Genomic DNA, 18483 nt, shown 5'->3' with positions numbered 1-18483 from the left:
TGTTTTGGGATTGAGTTCCGTAAAGAAGTGCACTTGAATAGCTGCCAACAGTAGTTCCTTTATTTTGTAGCTCTGGAGTTTCAGGCGTCGGTGCAGTTGTAGCCATTTTGTTTGGTCTACTACACCGAGTTTGAATTGGTGTGTGAGTGGGCAATGGATTAGGAAGCCAAGGAGGATACGACACTTCATCCAGAAAAAGAGGATGGAAGGCACCAGCAGACGTATAATCCAAAGGCATTGCCAATGGACTCCAGGGCGAATTTATTTCAGGAATACGACCTGGAGCTTGGGATGGAGGAGGATAGTGTAATGCAGGCAAGGGTGACAATACTCCTATACTATCACTATCCACTCCAAGTGTGAGCTGACAGCTGGTAGATTGGTTTGAGAGTATAGGTTTTGATAGATCCTTTTTCTCTGGAATGGAAGCCACTTCAAAGGTGATATCCTATTTATTTATTTATATAGTAATAAATATATATGAAGAAAAGTCAACAAACAATATATTCTGCCTTATGTGGTTTGTATTTGTTTACCTGCAATATCTTGTTATTCAAATCTGCTTTGACTATTCCAACTGTGCGTTCATCATAAAACTCTACGTGGAGTACGACCTTGCAAAACGACTTTTCGATAATGTTGTAGAATAGTACGTCTCCATAGTTCTGGAATAAAGGCTTTTTGTGCCCATAGAATAAAAGCATTTGAGTACTCATAGAAATATTTTGATATTGACGTGTGCCACTTACAGAGTAATTGAGGCTGTCTAAACGGACACGCATGCTGTGCATCGTCACGAGAATAGCTGGTTGGATCAATTCACTTGACGACATATTGTACAATTCAGCTATTTGGCTACATGACAAATAAGTTACGTGGATATGCTTTTCACGATCTTCTGTCGCCAAATATTGATGCATGTTTTGATAACATTCTACAGCATGTCTTAAATCGTAAAAAGATACAGCAATCTCCCCAAACGACTCCAGGCGTTCAAAATAAACAGCCTTTGGGTCTCCAGACATCTATAAAAGTTAAGAAGAAGAAGAAAAACACAAAACTAAAAGAGTCAATTTATGAACTTTGATTTTATCTTTTGTCTTTATTATCATTTCTTCCCATACCACTCTCGCTTAATACAACAGCCTCTTTACCTTGATAATCCTTATCCACACACTGATATCTGCGTCTGGATGGAAGTATCCAATAATTATACAATGCATTGGCAAAGAATCTAGCGTACAACAAGACACACAAGTGTAAGATTCAAAAGGTTTGGACATGCGTAATATATATAAATATAAATATAAATAAATAAATATATATATATATATACCGTTATTATCCACAATCGACCTTTGAGCGACAGAGTTGTGAGAAGGTTGAGGAAAAGAAGAGTTGCAGTCCATACTAATTAAGTTTACTCTGTCAACGCGAGACTGCAGATACGAGTGAATATCTGTGGTTTTATCAAATAGCTGATAGATGTATTTTGTCGACGAGTAGCTATTCATCTTTGATAAGATCGGATAGGTAGCTTAAGGAAAGGGGGGGTAGAAGAGAATGAAGAATGGCCTGTATAAAATACAGAAAGAGAGGAAGAGAGAGAGAGAAATAAAAAAGAGAAGAAAATATTGACTGTCTTTCTATTTAAATGGTAATGAATTTGCTGTTTTACACATCAAAAATTACAAAGTGACAGTCAGGTTAAGGAAGGAACAAGCAAGTTCATGAATAATATAAATATAGAGATATTTATAGACGCAGGTATATAAGAATGTAAATAGAATATTATGATTAAGAGGCCCTAGACAGTAAATGAATGAAAGAAAGAAAGAAAAACAAAGAAGATGGCTATGCAAATATGAGAGTAAAATAAACATTGGTCAAAGAGGACGATATCCCAAATGTGTTAAACATTTTAAGGCTGCCTTCCTGAAGGATCTGTATATCTATAAGGCCACCTTTCATCGGTTTGTGTATTGTCTAGATTCTGTCTATTATCCTCCACATGTTGCAATGGAAACATTTGATATGACGGTGTATTTGCTCCTGTGATGGCGTGTATAGCAGCAAGGAACTGATTCTCGTCGTTGTCAATGCATGTTGTCCAATCTGTAGTAGGCAATACCACACCATCCAAAGACATGCTCCATAAGGGATTTAATGTAGTTGAAAATGGAGTTACGAATGGAGCAGCCTGATAAAGAAATGACGAATTTTCATAAGCATTCTGCATGTGGAACTGCGATGCTGATGATACTCCAAAGGATGGCACACTAGGAGGATTGATTTGTGATGGTAAAAGTACCGTGGGTTGTGAAGGGTCAGCGAGCTTCATAAAAGCATCGTCCCATCGAATCTCTGCTCCGTTTACAGACGAGTAGAACATATTAGATTTCTCCTTTCCCTTTCCCTTTCCTTTTGAATGGTGTTTGCTAGATTGTTTTTGTGATGAATATAAATCTTGAATCATAAAATACAGTTTATGTGCCATTGCCCAGTACGGTCGCATTGTCTACAGAGGTAAAGGGCGAGAGTGCACGAAAAATAAACATTTGAATTTCAAATACATAAATAAGCATATATATATATATATTGGTATACTTCATTTTGTAATCGATCATTCAATTTACCTGTAATAGACGAAAATGTTCGCAAAGAGCGGTTTTTGCTTTTTGCGATTCATCTGGCTTCTCTGAGAAGCAGTCGTTGATTATAACAGTGGTCATTGTGTAGGCCAAGTACGTCAAGAATGGAGGAATAAGTTCTATTCGAGTATTGATCTCTCTCAAGATCAATGTAACATTGTCAGATGCAGATTTACATTTTTCGATACTGTTCTGAATAAGCTCCCGCATTTCTGGTTGCAAGATATCAAGAGCCATGGTCTCTGAAAGCATGAGAGCGGGTCTATGCAAAAGAACTACCATAGCGTTGTGAAGCATGTGTGCCTGTGTCAATTACATTTTATTTTTTTAAAAAAAAGGAAAAAGTATTTCTTTTGTTAATTTTTGTTCCTTTCATTCTCACATTTACTTACGAAAAAGAATAGTGCACTTGATAACCCTGGTCTCGTCCGAAACCTTTCGAAATTTGCAGGAGTATTGCGCATGTGGTGCGGTAGTCTTATGGACCATTCTTCCAATTGAGAATCAAGTTTTGCAAATGGAGATTCAGGATCAAAACAAACGATAGGACTTTTCCGTCGTATCCCTCTGTTTACAAACTCTGTGATCTTTCCCATCAAAGCAATCTCTCGAAGCATTTGAGAACACCAATTTCTTTGTCTATACTCTCGATTTGATGGCATTTCGTTCGGTGTAAAGATTTCGCAAACAGTAACACTAACTGGAAATGCACTGCTGTCCCTCTGTACAGAGAGCCGCATACAGCGCCTACCATCGATTGACTCGGCGTAGAATTTTTCGGCCACCAGGCAAGTGTCTTCAGTTGGCATGAATGTATTACAATCTTCCTGTGGGATAGAGGACGGTCGACCTGTTGCGGCACTGGCGAATCTAGTCACACCATATTTTGAGCCTTTTCTGTTGTTGTTTCTGTTGCTGTTTCTGTTGTTGTTGTTGAAGTAGATATCCTTACTTGTCGTGCGAAAATGTATCCCAAAATACTTTACGGCGCGTCTCATACTCTGTCCATTTATCCATAGAAATCACATCCCCAATAGAATGCTCTAGAGCTGGTTCTATATGAAGCTCAAGGTCAAGACACATTCTTTATATATATATACGTGTGTATGTACACCGTACGATATTAATAAACTGTACATGCATACACATCCACAGACACCCACACAGATATACATTCACCCTGTAGTTTATCGCTCTCACCTTATTGCCATTCCGGTGTACATCCAAGACCTGACAATTGAAACAGTAAAAATTCAATATATTAAACCCGCCCCATATTTATACACAACATTACCTTGGCCCTTGTGCACATCCATAATAATGCAATGTTAACAGTAGGAGACCTTGGATGTATTCCAGCCTTGGATTTTCTAGAACATCGTTCAATATTGCTCTTGCCTTTTCAGCGTATTTATCTCCTGATTGCCATATAGGATCCGTCCTGATACTTGGCCTGTCCGAGAATCTGGTAGAGCATAAATGGCAATAGTATTAATTCCATTGTATATATTTTTCTAGCTTATCAAATATGGCAATTTTACATGCCTTGCTGCTACTGCACACAAGCTCAATACAAAGAACTCAGAGACCGTTTTTTTTTCGATAGCTTCCAATAAAATGTCTCTATTGAGAATGGGGACAAGTTCATGAAGGTAAGCAAGATATAGCTGAGTTAGATGCATAATCTCGTCATCAGAAGGTAATATGTTTGAATTCCATTGATTGTTTCGTTGAAAAGTAGGTTGCGTATGGCATGCTGTTTGGATATTACTATTTTTGGTGCTTTCTATTGGTGGACTACTAGTGTCCACAGGGTTCGATGGCACTTCATAGAGGCTATCCATATTAGCTTCTAGTCTACTTGCTGGTGATTCTGTGAGTAATTCACCAGGTGTATCTGAAGGTGTTTCCGATACCGGGCTAAGTTGGTTATGGTCATGCCCTATACTTTGTGCTAACATGGCTTCCATTTTTAAAAGTCGTTGTTCGAGCATGTCAATGTGGCCTTGTCTTTGTATACGTTTCTTTGCTGATGCAATATAGGAGCACTCTTGCTTGAGTCTCACACAATTTCCGCATTCTGGTTGTACACCATCGCATTTAGTCTAAGAAATAATGTTTGGTTTTATTGTTTATTTATTCAGCATTTGAAATTTATTTTGCTCTACCTTCTTTTTACGGCATACAATGCATGCTTGTGCTAAGCGTTTACGCTTTTGAACTGGAGTTTTCAAGTCATTGTTCGGATCGTATTCTTGCATTATTGAGATTGCATCTGTCAATGGTTTAATTGGTCTGCTGCCTATAGATTATGTTTGCGATTTTTAAAATCACTAAGTTTTACTTGTCGGGTAGAGTAGTCCTGATTTAACCAAGGCAAGCCAGATAACCAAGCTTGACTGGCTTTTTTGGAGTCCGAAAAGAACAATTCAAGTGATTACTGAGCGGCAAAGAAAAACAGCGTATATGCATTACTTATAAGCTAATCTCTTAATCAAAAAAAAATAGGTTGATAAAAAAAAAAGACTTGGTAAATCCAAGTGATAATAATTACATGGTTTTTATGTTGTTCTTTAATCGCTATTTCTACAAAGGCTTGATCTATTCTTGTTTTCTTTTTTCTTTTTTTGCTTTAACGTATGTAAAATTATGTAAATGTATAGGTGGGGTGGGTGTGGTTTGTAGATTATACATTTTATACCGACAAGCGCTGTTGGATCCACTTTTCTAATTCCCCTAGAGGAACCTCGGTAACTATGTTCTTTTCACCCTTGACCCGCTCATGTAATTCTACAATTTGATTACTAATTGCCTTTTGACCTACAACAGCAATAAACGGATATCCAATCAACTCAGCATCTTTCATCTTGCTGCCAAAACCAGCCTTTCGATCATCCATTATAATGTCTTTCTCGAGAAATCTGGTAGCTTCCAATTGGTCATATATCTTGTCTGCCACTTTATGGAGCTCGACATTCTTATCGTGTGTTGGGACAATACAAACGCTGTAAGGTGCAATGCTAGTCGGCCACACAATACCACGGTCGTCATGAGTTGCCTCGGCGACGGAGGCCAGTAGACGTGTAACACCAATTCCGTAGCAGCCCATTTGTGCAGGGACTTTTTCTGGCTGAGATGGTACCTTGAATCCACAGTCAAGAGCAGCAGAATACTTGGTGCCTAAATAAAAAGTGTGCCCGACTTCTATTGCTTTAACACTACTAAGAGGAGTTGATTTTCCATCTTCGTGGCAAGAGTTACAGAAATCACCAGCCTCTGCAATACGGTAATGATCTGCAGCATGTACAGTAGCATTTTCGAATCCACTCTGAGCTAGCGTGTATTTCAAAGGCATCACACCATTATCCAAAAATACATGCAGGTCAGACTTTTTGATTTCTTCCGGAATACTAAGGATTGTCTTGTGGTGAACTCCGTTAAGTTCAATACTACTGCCGTCTTGGATCTTTTCTTTCGATTGGAGATGGCGTCCGAGTGAGGTTTGAACTTTGAGCAAGTTGACAGTGCGACCCTTAGGAGTAACTATAACTGTGTACCCAGTTACGGCTTCATTGTTCTGATTTTGTCCAGTGTATTTTGCATAGGAGAACTCCATGGCGTGAGTCGCTTCATATGTTCCAAGTGGCTCGTGTGTGTGTTCTACAGGGGTATTCTCGAGTAAAGAAGGGGATGTTTTCAGATGCCCAGTAGCAAGTTCTTCGTTGGCCGTATATCCACAACATGTACATGTTAAGAGTGTATCTTCACCGACTAAAGGAAATATTTGTATATTTAAAAGAAGCGAGAAAAGAATAGTGAGATGGGGTTTATACTGTAGAGGATATGTACATCTATTTTTATGTACCTGATGATACAAGGTGATACTCATGGGACTTTGATCCACCCATATTACCACTGTCTGCTTCTGCCTGTGATTTGATATTTTGGTTGTTTGGTTGTTGTTGTTTTTTTGTTTTGTTTTTTTTTACAAAATGTCAGTTTAGTTCAGTTCAAATGCACTTGAATTGCATACAAGTCTCACACACCACAACAAATGGAATACCAATACGACGGAAAATGGCGTAGTATGCAGCAGTAACAGCATCATATGCACTATAAGCCTCTTCTACTGTTGCATCGAAACTGTACATATCCTTCATAATAAACTCTCTGCCTCTCAAAAGCCCAGCCCGAGGACGAAGCTCATCACGGTACTTGCGGCCTAAATATAATCGTCACTACATGCTCTCTAGGATTTGCTAATTATCACTATATAAAAAAATAAAATAACCTACCTATTTGATACAATCGGATTGGAAGTTGTTTGGCAGATCGCAGCTCTGATCCAACAAGTTGAGTTATTTCTTCTTCGTGTGTAGGAGCAAGAAGTAAATCCGTGTCCTTTCGATCCTTCAGATGGAAAAACTGGAGTGCCACCAATGTCAATAAATAAAGTGATTTTTGGCTTTACTTTTTTCCCAATTGAAACAAATCCCACCTCTCCCTGGGCTCCACTCCATCTTCCTGTCTTTTTCCAGCTTTCAGAGGACAAGAGAAGTGGAAGAGAAAGTTTTTGACTGCCTGTCAAATATCAAATTTTGATAGTCAAATTGGCTGGTAAAATAAAAAGTACACAAACAAAAAGAAAGAAAAAAAAAGTCCTGCAGGACTTTTACGCTTTTGTGCGTGTGGTTTACCGATGGCTTGCATTTCCTCATCAATAATATGTTCAATTTTTTCGATTGTTCGAAGACCCATTGGAAGTATACCAAAGATTCCCGAAGAAGACTGGTTTTCAAGAAATATTATTAGACACAAAGTGATTCAAGTTAATCGCGTGTCATTAAAGGCAAGGTGTGTGTGTGTGTGTGTGTGTCTTACTTGACGAACAAATCCAGCTTTTACTAAAAGTGCGTGACTTGCTGCTGCATCACTACTTGTTGTTGCAATTGTATCTTTAGTGAGTGGCATAAATCGAGCAGACAGTCGGTTTCGTCCCTAGCGAATAAACATAATATGAATTGGCATGTTGAGTTCGGGAATGTTGAATGCAGGAAAAAAAACGAGATTGCATGTCCTACATCTAAAGTGAGATTGCGAATGCTTGTCACCAAAGGACTACGCAAAGGTTGACTTTGCAGTCTAAGAGCGAGCATGTTACTGATAATAAGGTTAAGCTGTCAAGCCAAAGAAAGAATGGACAGATATATGTATATATATAAAAAATAACAAGTCTATTTCCAGGGACAGCGCTTGACTTTTGTTAATCCCCGCAAATCGGTTTTCTAAATATGGCTAGAGCTGATTAACAGCTATTATTCGGGCCTGGCGCTTTTCCTCTCGGGCACGACGTTTCTATAGAGTACGAGAAATATTATAAACATTGCTTTTCATCATGTACCGTACCCCTAGAAGGTGGCTATGGTACATCATTCTATGATAGCAGTGTACCGTAAAGCAAAAAAGGTGTTGTGAACCGAAGAAATTAGTGAAAGGCTCGCTATAAAACCTTTTCTTTTCTTTTATGTACTCATCTTGTAACAATTAGACAACGTTTACATAATATAACGTCTTCCTCGAAATAAATAAGAGTACTACGTCTACTATTACAAATTATTACTTGTAAAAACACTATTAGCAACCGCTCAATAGAGATCACTTCAACATGAACACTATCAATAAAGAATCAATTTTTATCAAAAGAAATGAATATTATCCCGTTCAACAAAGCTTTCTTATTACATCAGACAATGGGTATGCCAATATGACGGTGCCGACTTCTGAGACGCAGGAGTATACACATTCTAACAGCTTTACTCTTGGAACAAAAGACCGTAAACCAACTCGAATGTACTTAAAGTGGACCAGGGGTGGTCACTATAGAAATATCCATAAGCTTAGACTGCGATCATATAAAAATCTGTCCTAGCTCGAAAGCTGGATGTCCTTACATTATAAAGCTATCTTACAAGAAAATAACCAATGAATATCTTTCCCTGAAAGCTTCTAGTGAAACGGAGATCTCCCATAATCATCCTCCTCATGATAAATGCTTGGAATCGACTCTGAAAGGCAGATTTTCAAGAGTTACTTCTGAAGATGCCAAGCAAATCTCTATGCCTGTAGATACAAATACCAAGACTCGTGAGATCCAGAGATCTATTACAGATGAGACAGACGATAATAATAAGCTGTACATTAGCGATATCAACAATATCAAGGCTGCCTTTGCTCAAATTTCTGTCCCTGTTGCCTAGAATGTAGAAACTAGACTTGTTAAGACGATTGAAGCAAAAGGTTTCCAAGTACACTATGACGTAAGCAGAGACAGTTTTCTGGAAAGGTAATTTTTTTTATCAGTCAAAAGGTGATGGAGGGAGCTCGCTGCTTCTTCGAAGTTATGGCGGTTGATGTAGTATATTTTACCAATAAGTTGGAGATACTTTTGGTTCGCGTAGAAGGTATCCACAACCTTGGAGGAGAAGCCCTCAAACCTTTCCCAGCTGCATTTGCCTGGGTTTCTAATGAGCACCAAGACACATGTATTCGGTTTATTCAGCAACTCAAACCCCTTGTTTTCGAAGACAAGACACTTAGCACAGTGTTTGTGGAAAAAAAGTGCACTGCATTGATAAACGCTCTGGACATTGTATTTTCAGACAACAACAAGCTGATTTTCTATTGGCATATGTTGAATAGCGTGATGAAGGTTTTTTCAGTAAAAGTAGGTTTGGTAGAAAAGAAGGAAAAGCTTACAAGGCTCATAACCAGCATGATCCATAGTAAAATCAAGAGAAAGTTTGACTTGGCTCTTAACAAGTATGGCAAAACCAGCCGAAAATAATCTTGAAGAAACAATTAGAGTCGATGAAAAGTCAGAGGTGTGGATAAAGGAAATCATCAAACTCGGGTCACTATTTTGCTCTTGCGGTGGCAGCCAGCAAGTGGCCAACCCCCTGAGTAAGATCAAGACGGTTACTTTTGAATTCGAAGACAGAATTGTGCACCCTTCTATCAGCTTCTAAGCCCTAGAAGAATCAAGTATCCTGACATACGAAAGGGTAGTGCATGCCCAAAATACTTTCCAAAGGACTTTAGTCGAACAAACTGGGGAAAGATCAGTGTTTAGTATGGCCATGTAAGATAAAAGAAAAATAGAAATGCTAACATAATAAAGAACTAATATGTATTTTGAAATTCTAGGCTGGCCTTAAGGCAAAGGTCAGGCTAAAAGCGAGAATGAGGGCAGGAAGGTCTGGAAGGTCTGGAACTGCACAAAAAGTAATAAACAACAACAGCTTCATTCCAGCATTTTCAGATGGTAGTATGTGGTTTAACACACCTGACTGTGCTCAACTAGCTGCGGATACATACAAACAATGAGTCTGTGTCCATTTCAACAATCTTAAAATCTCCCCATGGCTTTTCTCCTATTCTTCCTCCCTTCCAACAAAGTAAAGCACCAATAAACTCTGATTTTTAATCATGTTAACAATAACCACTAGAAAATAGTTGACCTTTCCTGCAATATCTCGAGGAAATGGCCAACTATTCCAGAGCTATTTTCTTTGGGCTGTGGGAGGATCCAGATTTCTGATAGCTTTGATACCTACTGGGATAAGTTTAAAGTCTTTAATAAGCATGATCGCAGAAATGACATGCTCTCTATACTTTCTAATCTAGATCAACCAGTTGATCTTACTCCAAGATGTTTTCATTTCATTTTCCTTCTATTTCTATTATTCTTTTCCTTGTATTATATTACTTGTATTTTATTAGCTAGACAATATTTTTCTACCTTTATAGATTTTATTAATCCGTTTCTTTGCTTCAGAATAAGCTATCTATTACTTCCAAGTTAAATGGCTCTCCGTTCTGTTTCTTTCATGAAAACCATTTGCGGGAAGTACTTTGCTCTACTATTTACGTCTATATCCAGCGAATTAAATAGCATAAATGACTGATAGCATTACACAGATTGAACCAAACTATCGACATTAAATAAATAAATAAAATTAAAAAAAGGTACTTTATTTATCAAGTCATTTAACAAAATTGATTTTACTTGTGATCCAGTTACCCAGTAATTTCATCTGGTCCCTAACCATGCAAAGTAATCTTCTACAAGTCACTTTTTATGAGGCTGGTAAATGGTAATATGGCGGAGATTAGAATAAACGTAGTGCTTCAGAGGAACGTCGTGCCCGAGAGGGAAAGTGTCGGGCCCGAATATTTAGCGCTCATAATGCCATCACTGTCTTGATTAGCGACAAGTATTCATGAATAATGACCCCCAATAACTGTCTATGTATATTAATGTAAGTAATGCAAGATTCTGTAAATAACCCTATTCACAATTGGCGAATAATACATGTAGTAGAAAACAAACTGATTATCGACGAATAATATAGGTTTTTCCAATTATTGATGTCGATCATTTACCTTTCTTGACTGTATTTATTGCTAGTGTTTATCATTTTGATTTATACATTCCAAAATGGTTTACTATTGTTGCTAGGGTAAATTAGTGAATTTAATTAACAGCAATAACAAGATACAGATCTTCAACAACTCTACTGACATTCTATTGCTTACATTGATATACAGCTCTATACAATAATTTTTTATAATTATAATTATCATGATTACTATTACTATTACTATATATTTTATGGTGCATAAATGGCAGTGGCAATGACAGGCAGTGTTAATGGTAACAATCATTTCCTCTTTTTTTCTATTGTCTCTCCTTTACATATCCATATCTATATCTGTGTGTCTATTGTAATTTCTTCTTGCTCCTCCTCTACTTCTTCTATCTAATCTTTTTTTTTTAAAAAAAAAATGACAGATAAAAGTTTATCAGGAAAAAAAAACGTCACAGTGGTTATTTTAGAGCACAAATGTAAATTAGAGAATTTCCCAGTCACACAAGCTCTCTACCTTACTGGGTATTCACATCTCTCAATTGTATTCATACATACATACATCTATATATATATATATATCTATATACATGTGTATATGTATGTACACCGAGAATCCTAGCAGCTCTTTAGGTGTAATGTATATTCTCTGACAGATACCAATATTATCTTGTAATTTGAAATAGCTATTTTATGTATGTATATATTCAATCAATTGAAAATAAGCTGACAAATAAATGTGAATATCCACACTCTCTATATATATATATATATATAAAAAATATAAATAAAAGACATGGATAATATTTTTAAAAAAAAAAGAGAATTTTTCAGTAATAAAATAATAGTATGAAGAGAGAGAGAGAAAGAAAAAAAAATTAAAGGTAAACAAAAAATTTAGGAAAAAAAAAAAAAGACTCTCAGCTATAAGAAACATGGCCAATTAAAAAAGTGTATATGTAATAATGTCAATAAAATGACATATATCTATCTGTGTTGTAGAACCAATTGTTGTACGTATTGTACTAGTAATGGATATGAAAATAATAATTGAATAATTGAAACAATTTTGAAATGCTATTGATTTTATTATTCTTATAATCAGTAGTAATATTTTTAATTGTAATGATTTCACAGACTCCTTAAACTCCAATGTTTAGTAATTTGGATTTATCGTTGGCTTTCTATTGTGACATCTATATACATATTACACTACATTACATACATAGAAAGGACATCAACGTATTACTGATTTGCCATTGTTTAAATTGCAGGAATAAATTTTTTTTTTAAAAAAAAAAGAAATAAGTATATAAAATTATATTATATAATAAACATATATACATATATAATATAAAAATACAGAAGAATACAGTAAAAAGAAAATAATAATAAAGCCTTAAAGGCATTGGTAATGTTTCATCTTTGAGGTGAAGACTTGTAAATCTCAACGTACTGCCAAATACATTCTGCTCTTCCTTTTACTTTCTTCCTTTCCTTTCTTCTTTTCTTATATATTTTTTTTTCTCTATTTTATTTTATATATAGATATATATATTTTTATATATATATAATATTATTTATATATATATATATATAATATATCATATATATATATATATATATAAAAATATATATCACATATACACACAACATACACAACATACACTACCAATTTACCTGTAAGAAATGTACCCTTAAGCATAATCATTTTACAAAAATTAATATTGATATTAATCACAACCCAGAATTATATATATATTATATATATATATTTATAGACCAACCAAGACAGACGCATATATACATATAACATACACATATACATATAACATACATATATTTATACATACATTTCCTTTAAAGAAGATCACAAAAAAAAAGCTAGAAAAAAAACCGAAAAAAAAAAGAAAACAAACCAACAAAAAAAAAGAAAGAGAAAATATTATCATTACTTTTACTATTACTTTTGGATACCAATGTCTCAGACAGCAGCATTTTCCTTCTGCTATGCCCCGCCCGCGTCTGGGCAGTATAGCAACTACGATTCCTCCCCCAGTCATGACGACTCAGTCCTAGCTAACCTGCGCGATACCTGCAATAACGTCATGACTCGCCACTGCTGTCAAATTGCTCTGGCCTCAACTGCACCCGATGCTTCACTGTCCTCGAGCAAGCCACATTTGACGCCTTTGGTAGACACGCCCACCGACTACACTATTTCCCTTGCTGGGAAACTACACACCGTCATGGCCGCCCGTGCCGATTTACTTCAACATTCACCCTTCAAGGCAAGCCTACACATAAAACAGAACCACACGATTCCATTATTTTCATTATTTCTATTATTATTTTTTATATTATATCAATAACAACAACAACAAGTATTATTAATATTATTAATATTTAATAATATAAAAGAAACTAAATGAAAATATCAATGTACATTGTTATTTATTCTTATTATTATTATTACTGTCATTTGTAATATTTCTCTCACTGTAGATCAATCTCGATATCAAGATCCCCGTTCACGATTGTCCTCAATTAACCCTTTTACGAATCCCATGCGACGAGATCCAAGAACAAACCGGAACAATCATCAAAATCACCAATCCACCACCAAAACACTCTGCATTTGCCTCGGAAAACACAATCACAATCAAGATCGATGGACTTCCTCCCCAAGCTGAAATAGCCCGTGTACGCGTATTGACCATCCTAGATTCTTTGGTAATGTATCAATATCAATCAAGCTTTATTTATTGTTTTTTATTATTATTATTTGATTTATCAAATTTTCTTTTTCTTTCTTCTTAATAATAACAATAATAATATTATTATCATCGAGTCTATTAAATCTATCTATTTTCTTTCTTTTTTTTTATTATTATTATTAATAACCATATATTTATTTATTTTTGCCTGTAGTCCGATTTGAGCATTGATACTGTCAAGATCCCGTTGCGATTACAACCTCTCATCTGTGGCAGAAAACGTACAGCTCTACAGCCTATTATCGAAGAAACCTTGACAAACATCTATTTTCCTTCGCCCTTTGTTGACCCTCTCAATAATAATGCCTCTGAAAGCTCTTCAGAATTCTCTCCACCAATCTATATTACCGGAGACCCTAGTAGCGTATCTCGCGTCAAAGATATGCTGACTAAACTTGCTGCTCAAAAGGTGAGTCAAAGAGAACCAATCGATCAATCAATATTTCTATTCTCTTTCTTTATTCAAGTAATTATATTGAATAGTAGCAGTAGCAATTTAATATATATATAATAGAAAAATAGTAAGAAAGAAAGAAAAAAGACTTATGATTATGATTACTGTGATTATTATTAAAATTAATATTAATATTATTTTACTTTATTCACCTTTTATATATATATATAGGCCAAGTCCATGTACCACAAGGATACAATCATGCACGCCCGTAAACTAGACTGGATGCTCCTTCACCGCAGAGATGAATTGCGCACAATCATGCATGACAATGGTAAGAAATCAAGATCAATAAAGTTGACTATACAAGCTACAGTCAATTGAATCGAATTAGTCTGTTTATTAATATACCAAATATATATATATATATAGGTTCTTTTATTGCTTTGCCTCCACTTGGTTCCGGTACTGGTCTTGTTACTGTTTATGCAGAGAACCGAGTTAATGCAGAACGCACCCTTCGATCCCTTAATTTCCTTGTAAGTAAATTGTGGTAATTAACACCTTTATATAATTAAATATATATAATCTAAATCTTAATCTTAATCTTATTACTGATACCTTCATCAAGGCTTGTTCAATTTATGAGGCTTGCTTTTACTTTAACAATCGCGATGGGGCAATCTACGGCACCGACGGTTCAAATACCTTTTTCAACTCAATCACAAACCTCGCCAATCTCGTCACTCAACTGTCCCAGATATCAGGCGCAGAAGTCGCCTACAAAACAGACCCTGGCTGTATCGAGGTCCACGGCACCGAGCGCGCGGTTCGAAATGTCTACCAGCGACTACACGAAATGACTTTCCTAAAGATGTTCCACCAAGACACCACTTTTAGCGTCGAGCTCTCGAACGAGCAACGCGAATTCATCAGTGGTAAGAAGAGCGGCAAGATCAACAAGATCATGAAGACCTCGGGAGCCAAGATCAAGTTCATGCCGTTCAGTGAATACAACTTCATTATCGAGGTCGAGAGCACCAGCTTCACCAAGGCACTCGATGGCCTGACCTTGCTCCAAGAAGAACTTCCTGCCGAGATCTCGTTTTATGTCCCAGAGACGTACCACAAGCGTATCATTGGCGTCGGAGGTAAAAATATCCAACGCATCATGAAAAAGTACGGCGTCTATGTCAAGTTCTCAAACGCCGAGGAATTTGCCGCGCTTGGAGGGTATTACGGAAACGATGACAATGTGGTGGCCAGAACGCCGATGAAGAACCAGCTCAATCTGGACAACTTGCGACATGCGGTTATGGAGTTGATCAGTGCCAAGGACAAGGACTTTGTGGTCCAGACAGTCGGAATTCCCTTTCGGATGCACAGGACACTCATCCGGGACAACGAACAGTACCTAAAAGACATTTCCCAAAAGGCCAACACGCGCATACTCTGGCCGGACCACGAACTGGCCAGCGATGCCGTAACTCTGGTTGGCCCAGAGGCACAGGTCGGAAATGCGGCCCAGATGCTGAGAGCTTGTGTGCCAGAAGACTATTGTATCCATGTGCCCTTTTCAACCAATCTGATCGCAATCCTGGACTCTGATCACTACCAAGAGGCCGTGGTTGATCGTCTTGAGCAGGAAATGAATGTAAAGACAACCAATTCTGCTACGCCAACTACTTTAACCGAGGACAAGAACAATAAGAACCACAAAAACAACAACAATATCAGTAGCAGTAGTAGCACGAGCAGTATTAGTAGCAGCACCAGCAGCATTGGTATGGCTTTTAGTATGGGTATGCATATCAGTGCCGCAGACGACCAGGTTATTGTACTCAAGATGAACAAGGGTAACCTTGATTGTCTACCTGCAGCACTCGACATTCTTATTGGATTCCTAAAGTCTCAACATGTCAGACTTTATGATGACCCACCTCCCAAACCGGCCTTCCATACCAAACGATCTAGTAGCACCAGTTCTGTGACAGACTCTTTTGGAATTTCTTTTGGAAACAAGGTCCTCCCTTCTGTCACATGCTCAGGTAAATAGTGTAATGATGTACAATACAATAGAATGCAGTACATTGCAGGACATTGCAGTGTTGTGCAGTACTTTGCAGTACAGTATAGTGGAGTGGAGTACGGTATATTACTGTACAGTTTAGTTTAGTAAAAAGAGATAGATCGAGAGAGAAAGAGGCTTTTTTTTTATTTCTTCTCCTTTGATTCTTTCTCGCCTTCCCACCCTCTTGCTTTTGTTGATGTCAAGAAACAGAAGAAAATGATTCTTACATGTTTTGTTGTTTTTTTTTTGGGGGGATTGATTTGTTTTTTGGTTTAGCTGAGTTACCAGGAATGCAGTACAAACACCAACATTCAAAATCAATACAATCACAAAAGAGCCAACCTTTGCAACACCAACAATCCCAATCCCAATCCCAATCCCATATTCATCAACCATCGCAACAGCAACAGCAAAACCATCATCATAATCATCATCATCAATCTCAATCTCAACAGCAACAGCTTCAACAGCAACAGCTTCAACAGCAACAGCTTCAACAGCTTCAACAGCAAAAACCACAATCACCCACACCTTCTTTGAGTACATTTTCAAGTTATTCTTTGTTTGATTACCCTGGTAGTACAAGTGGAAGCAATGTGCTGGATGCTTCCTGGAGACATTTCAGGGATATCAATTCGCCAAGAACAGCTGAGAATATCCGTGCTATTTTTGACACGCCTCTGGAGCAGTCGACCGAGCAAGAGATTGCGCTTGCCAAACACAGACGTAATTTACCCATGGCAGGAAGCGGAGGACTCGGTTACCGTGTTGGCGGTGGAACTTCGGCTGTAGGAGGAGGAGGAGGTGGTGGTGGTGGTGGAGGAGGAGGAGCAGTAATAGGAAGTGGGAGTGGAGTCGGAAGCTCTGGGTTGACAGGAAATGTGGATATTTGGATGAACCCTCCCCAGGTATCACTGATGAATCCTGTGTATGGACATGGATCAGTTTCGACTGGTACAGCCAATACATCGATGAGTCTTGGATTAGATGGACACAAATCAATGGTAATTATTATTATTATTATTATTGATTGATTGGTTAACATTTTGTGGATTTTGTAGTTGTACTCTGATCAATCGAATAGTATTTATCAGGGTTATTCGCATATGAGCAACAATGGACTACCAAAATTCAATCCTCATCACACACACCCTGCTGCTGTTGACTTTCAGTACTACATATGTCCTACATCGTCAACATCCACTGGTAGCAATAGTTCGCTGCACTCTAGCCAGTCGATACCAGAGCCATTGACAGAGCATGATCTGCGACAATTTAAACATCTTCCCCGTAGACCACACGAACATACATTGACTTGAATGAATGAATGAAGCAGGAATCGAAATAGAAAGATAATTTTTTTTTAGAATATGAAAACAAAGGAAGTAAAAATCATTGAATTTTTTACTACAATCCACCCTTTCTAACCTTATTTTTTTCTTCTATGTTGTTATTATCCCCCCCCCCCTCCTCCTCCTCCTCCTCCTCAAACCCCCCTTTTTATTTTTATTTTTATAACCTCTTTTAAACTTCCCCATCTTCCCTTTAACCCTATATTTTATTTTATTTTATCTTCGATTACATATACACGCACAAACAACAAATTCCATACACCAGCAACATATACACAGCCAAGAGAATAGTTCTTTTTTTTTTTATTATTATTTTTTTATCTTCATTTCCTAATCTGTATTTAAAACAATTTTTATATATTTATTTTTATTTTTATTTTTATTTTTATTTTTATATACACAATTATTGATTCAAGTATTTGGTTTACATATGTATTCTGACATGTAAATTATCCTTTGTGTGAATGGGAATACCATTGAATATATAATATAATATAATAAAGAAAGAAAGAAAAGCATAGTTGTAATTGTAGATAATTAATGCGGCCAAGTAGACAATACATAGAGACACTTGAACTGAGAAGATCTTGTAACACAAATCTTGAGATACACACAAGAAAATAAAAAGGAAGGGTCACAATACAGTGGTCAATCCCTTCTTATAATATTCATAAATAAAGATACCCTGACCCATGGAAAGAAATAATATATTTTATATTTATATATTATAATATCGGAAGCAGGGCGGACTTGTTCATTTTCTTATTTTTTTTTTTTTGCGCCAACGGACATCATTCCGAGATCCCCTTGTT

General features: G+C 36.8%; 4 protein-coding genes across 4 annotated transcripts; 2 read left to right on the top strand and 2 right to left on the bottom strand.

Annotated features, from left to right (window-relative positions):
- Positions 1-1921: 1921 nt before the first annotated feature.
- On the bottom strand, positions 1922-4995 carry PHYBLDRAFT_181217 (Zn(2)-C6 fungal-specific transcription factor; the record flags this gene model as incomplete). The annotated part of the gene is made up of 8 exons (XM_018438434.1): positions 4820-4995; positions 4215-4756; positions 3946-4116; positions 3852-3881; positions 3604-3735; positions 3044-3521; positions 2637-2954; positions 1922-2518 (listed from the first exon to the last, which is right to left on the bottom strand). The coding sequence occupies exons 1-8, from the start codon at positions 4910-4912 to the stop codon at positions 1922-1924; spliced, it is 2361 nt and encodes a 786-aa protein (XP_018292465.1). The 5' UTR covers positions 4913-4995.
- A 351-nt stretch (positions 4996-5346) lies between these two features.
- Positions 5347-7622, bottom strand: PHYBLDRAFT_22752 (hypothetical protein; the record flags this gene model as incomplete). Its single annotated transcript, XM_018439788.1, has 7 exons — positions 5347-6422; positions 6517-6580; positions 6698-6873; positions 6947-7076; positions 7150-7232; positions 7349-7439; positions 7533-7622. The coding sequence occupies 7 exons, from the start codon at positions 7620-7622 to the stop codon at positions 5347-5349; spliced, it is 1710 nt and encodes a 569-aa protein (XP_018292464.1).
- A 694-nt stretch (positions 7623-8316) lies between these two features.
- On the top strand, positions 8317-9676 carry PHYBLDRAFT_144877 (hypothetical protein; the record flags this gene model as incomplete). The annotated part of the gene is made up of 4 exons (XM_018431315.1): positions 8317-8485; positions 8553-8899; positions 9019-9379; positions 9435-9676. 4 exons carry the CDS (start codon positions 8317-8319, stop codon positions 9674-9676), a joined length of 1119 nt encoding a protein of 372 aa, XP_018292463.1.
- A 3972-nt stretch (positions 9677-13648) lies between these two features.
- PHYBLDRAFT_97033 (hypothetical protein) lies at positions 13649-15905 on the top strand (the record flags this gene model as incomplete). Its single annotated transcript, XM_018443995.1, has 5 exons — positions 13649-13810; positions 14009-14263; positions 14480-14582; positions 14681-14787; positions 14880-15905. Coding segments are annotated over 5 exons (1653 nt in total), but the record flags the coding sequence as incomplete, so codon positions are not given.
- Positions 15906-18483: the final 2578 nt, after the last annotated feature.

This window comes from Phycomyces blakesleeanus, assembly GCF_001638985.1.
Source record: "Phycomyces blakesleeanus NRRL 1555(-) unplaced genomic scaffold PHYBLscaffold_9, whole genome shotgun sequence".
NCBI classification, from domain to species: domain Eukaryota; kingdom Fungi; phylum Mucoromycota; class Mucoromycetes; order Mucorales; family Phycomycetaceae; genus Phycomyces; species Phycomyces blakesleeanus.
Note: the sequence above shows the minus strand (reverse complement) of the source record. Positions and strands in the feature narration are given on the sequence as shown.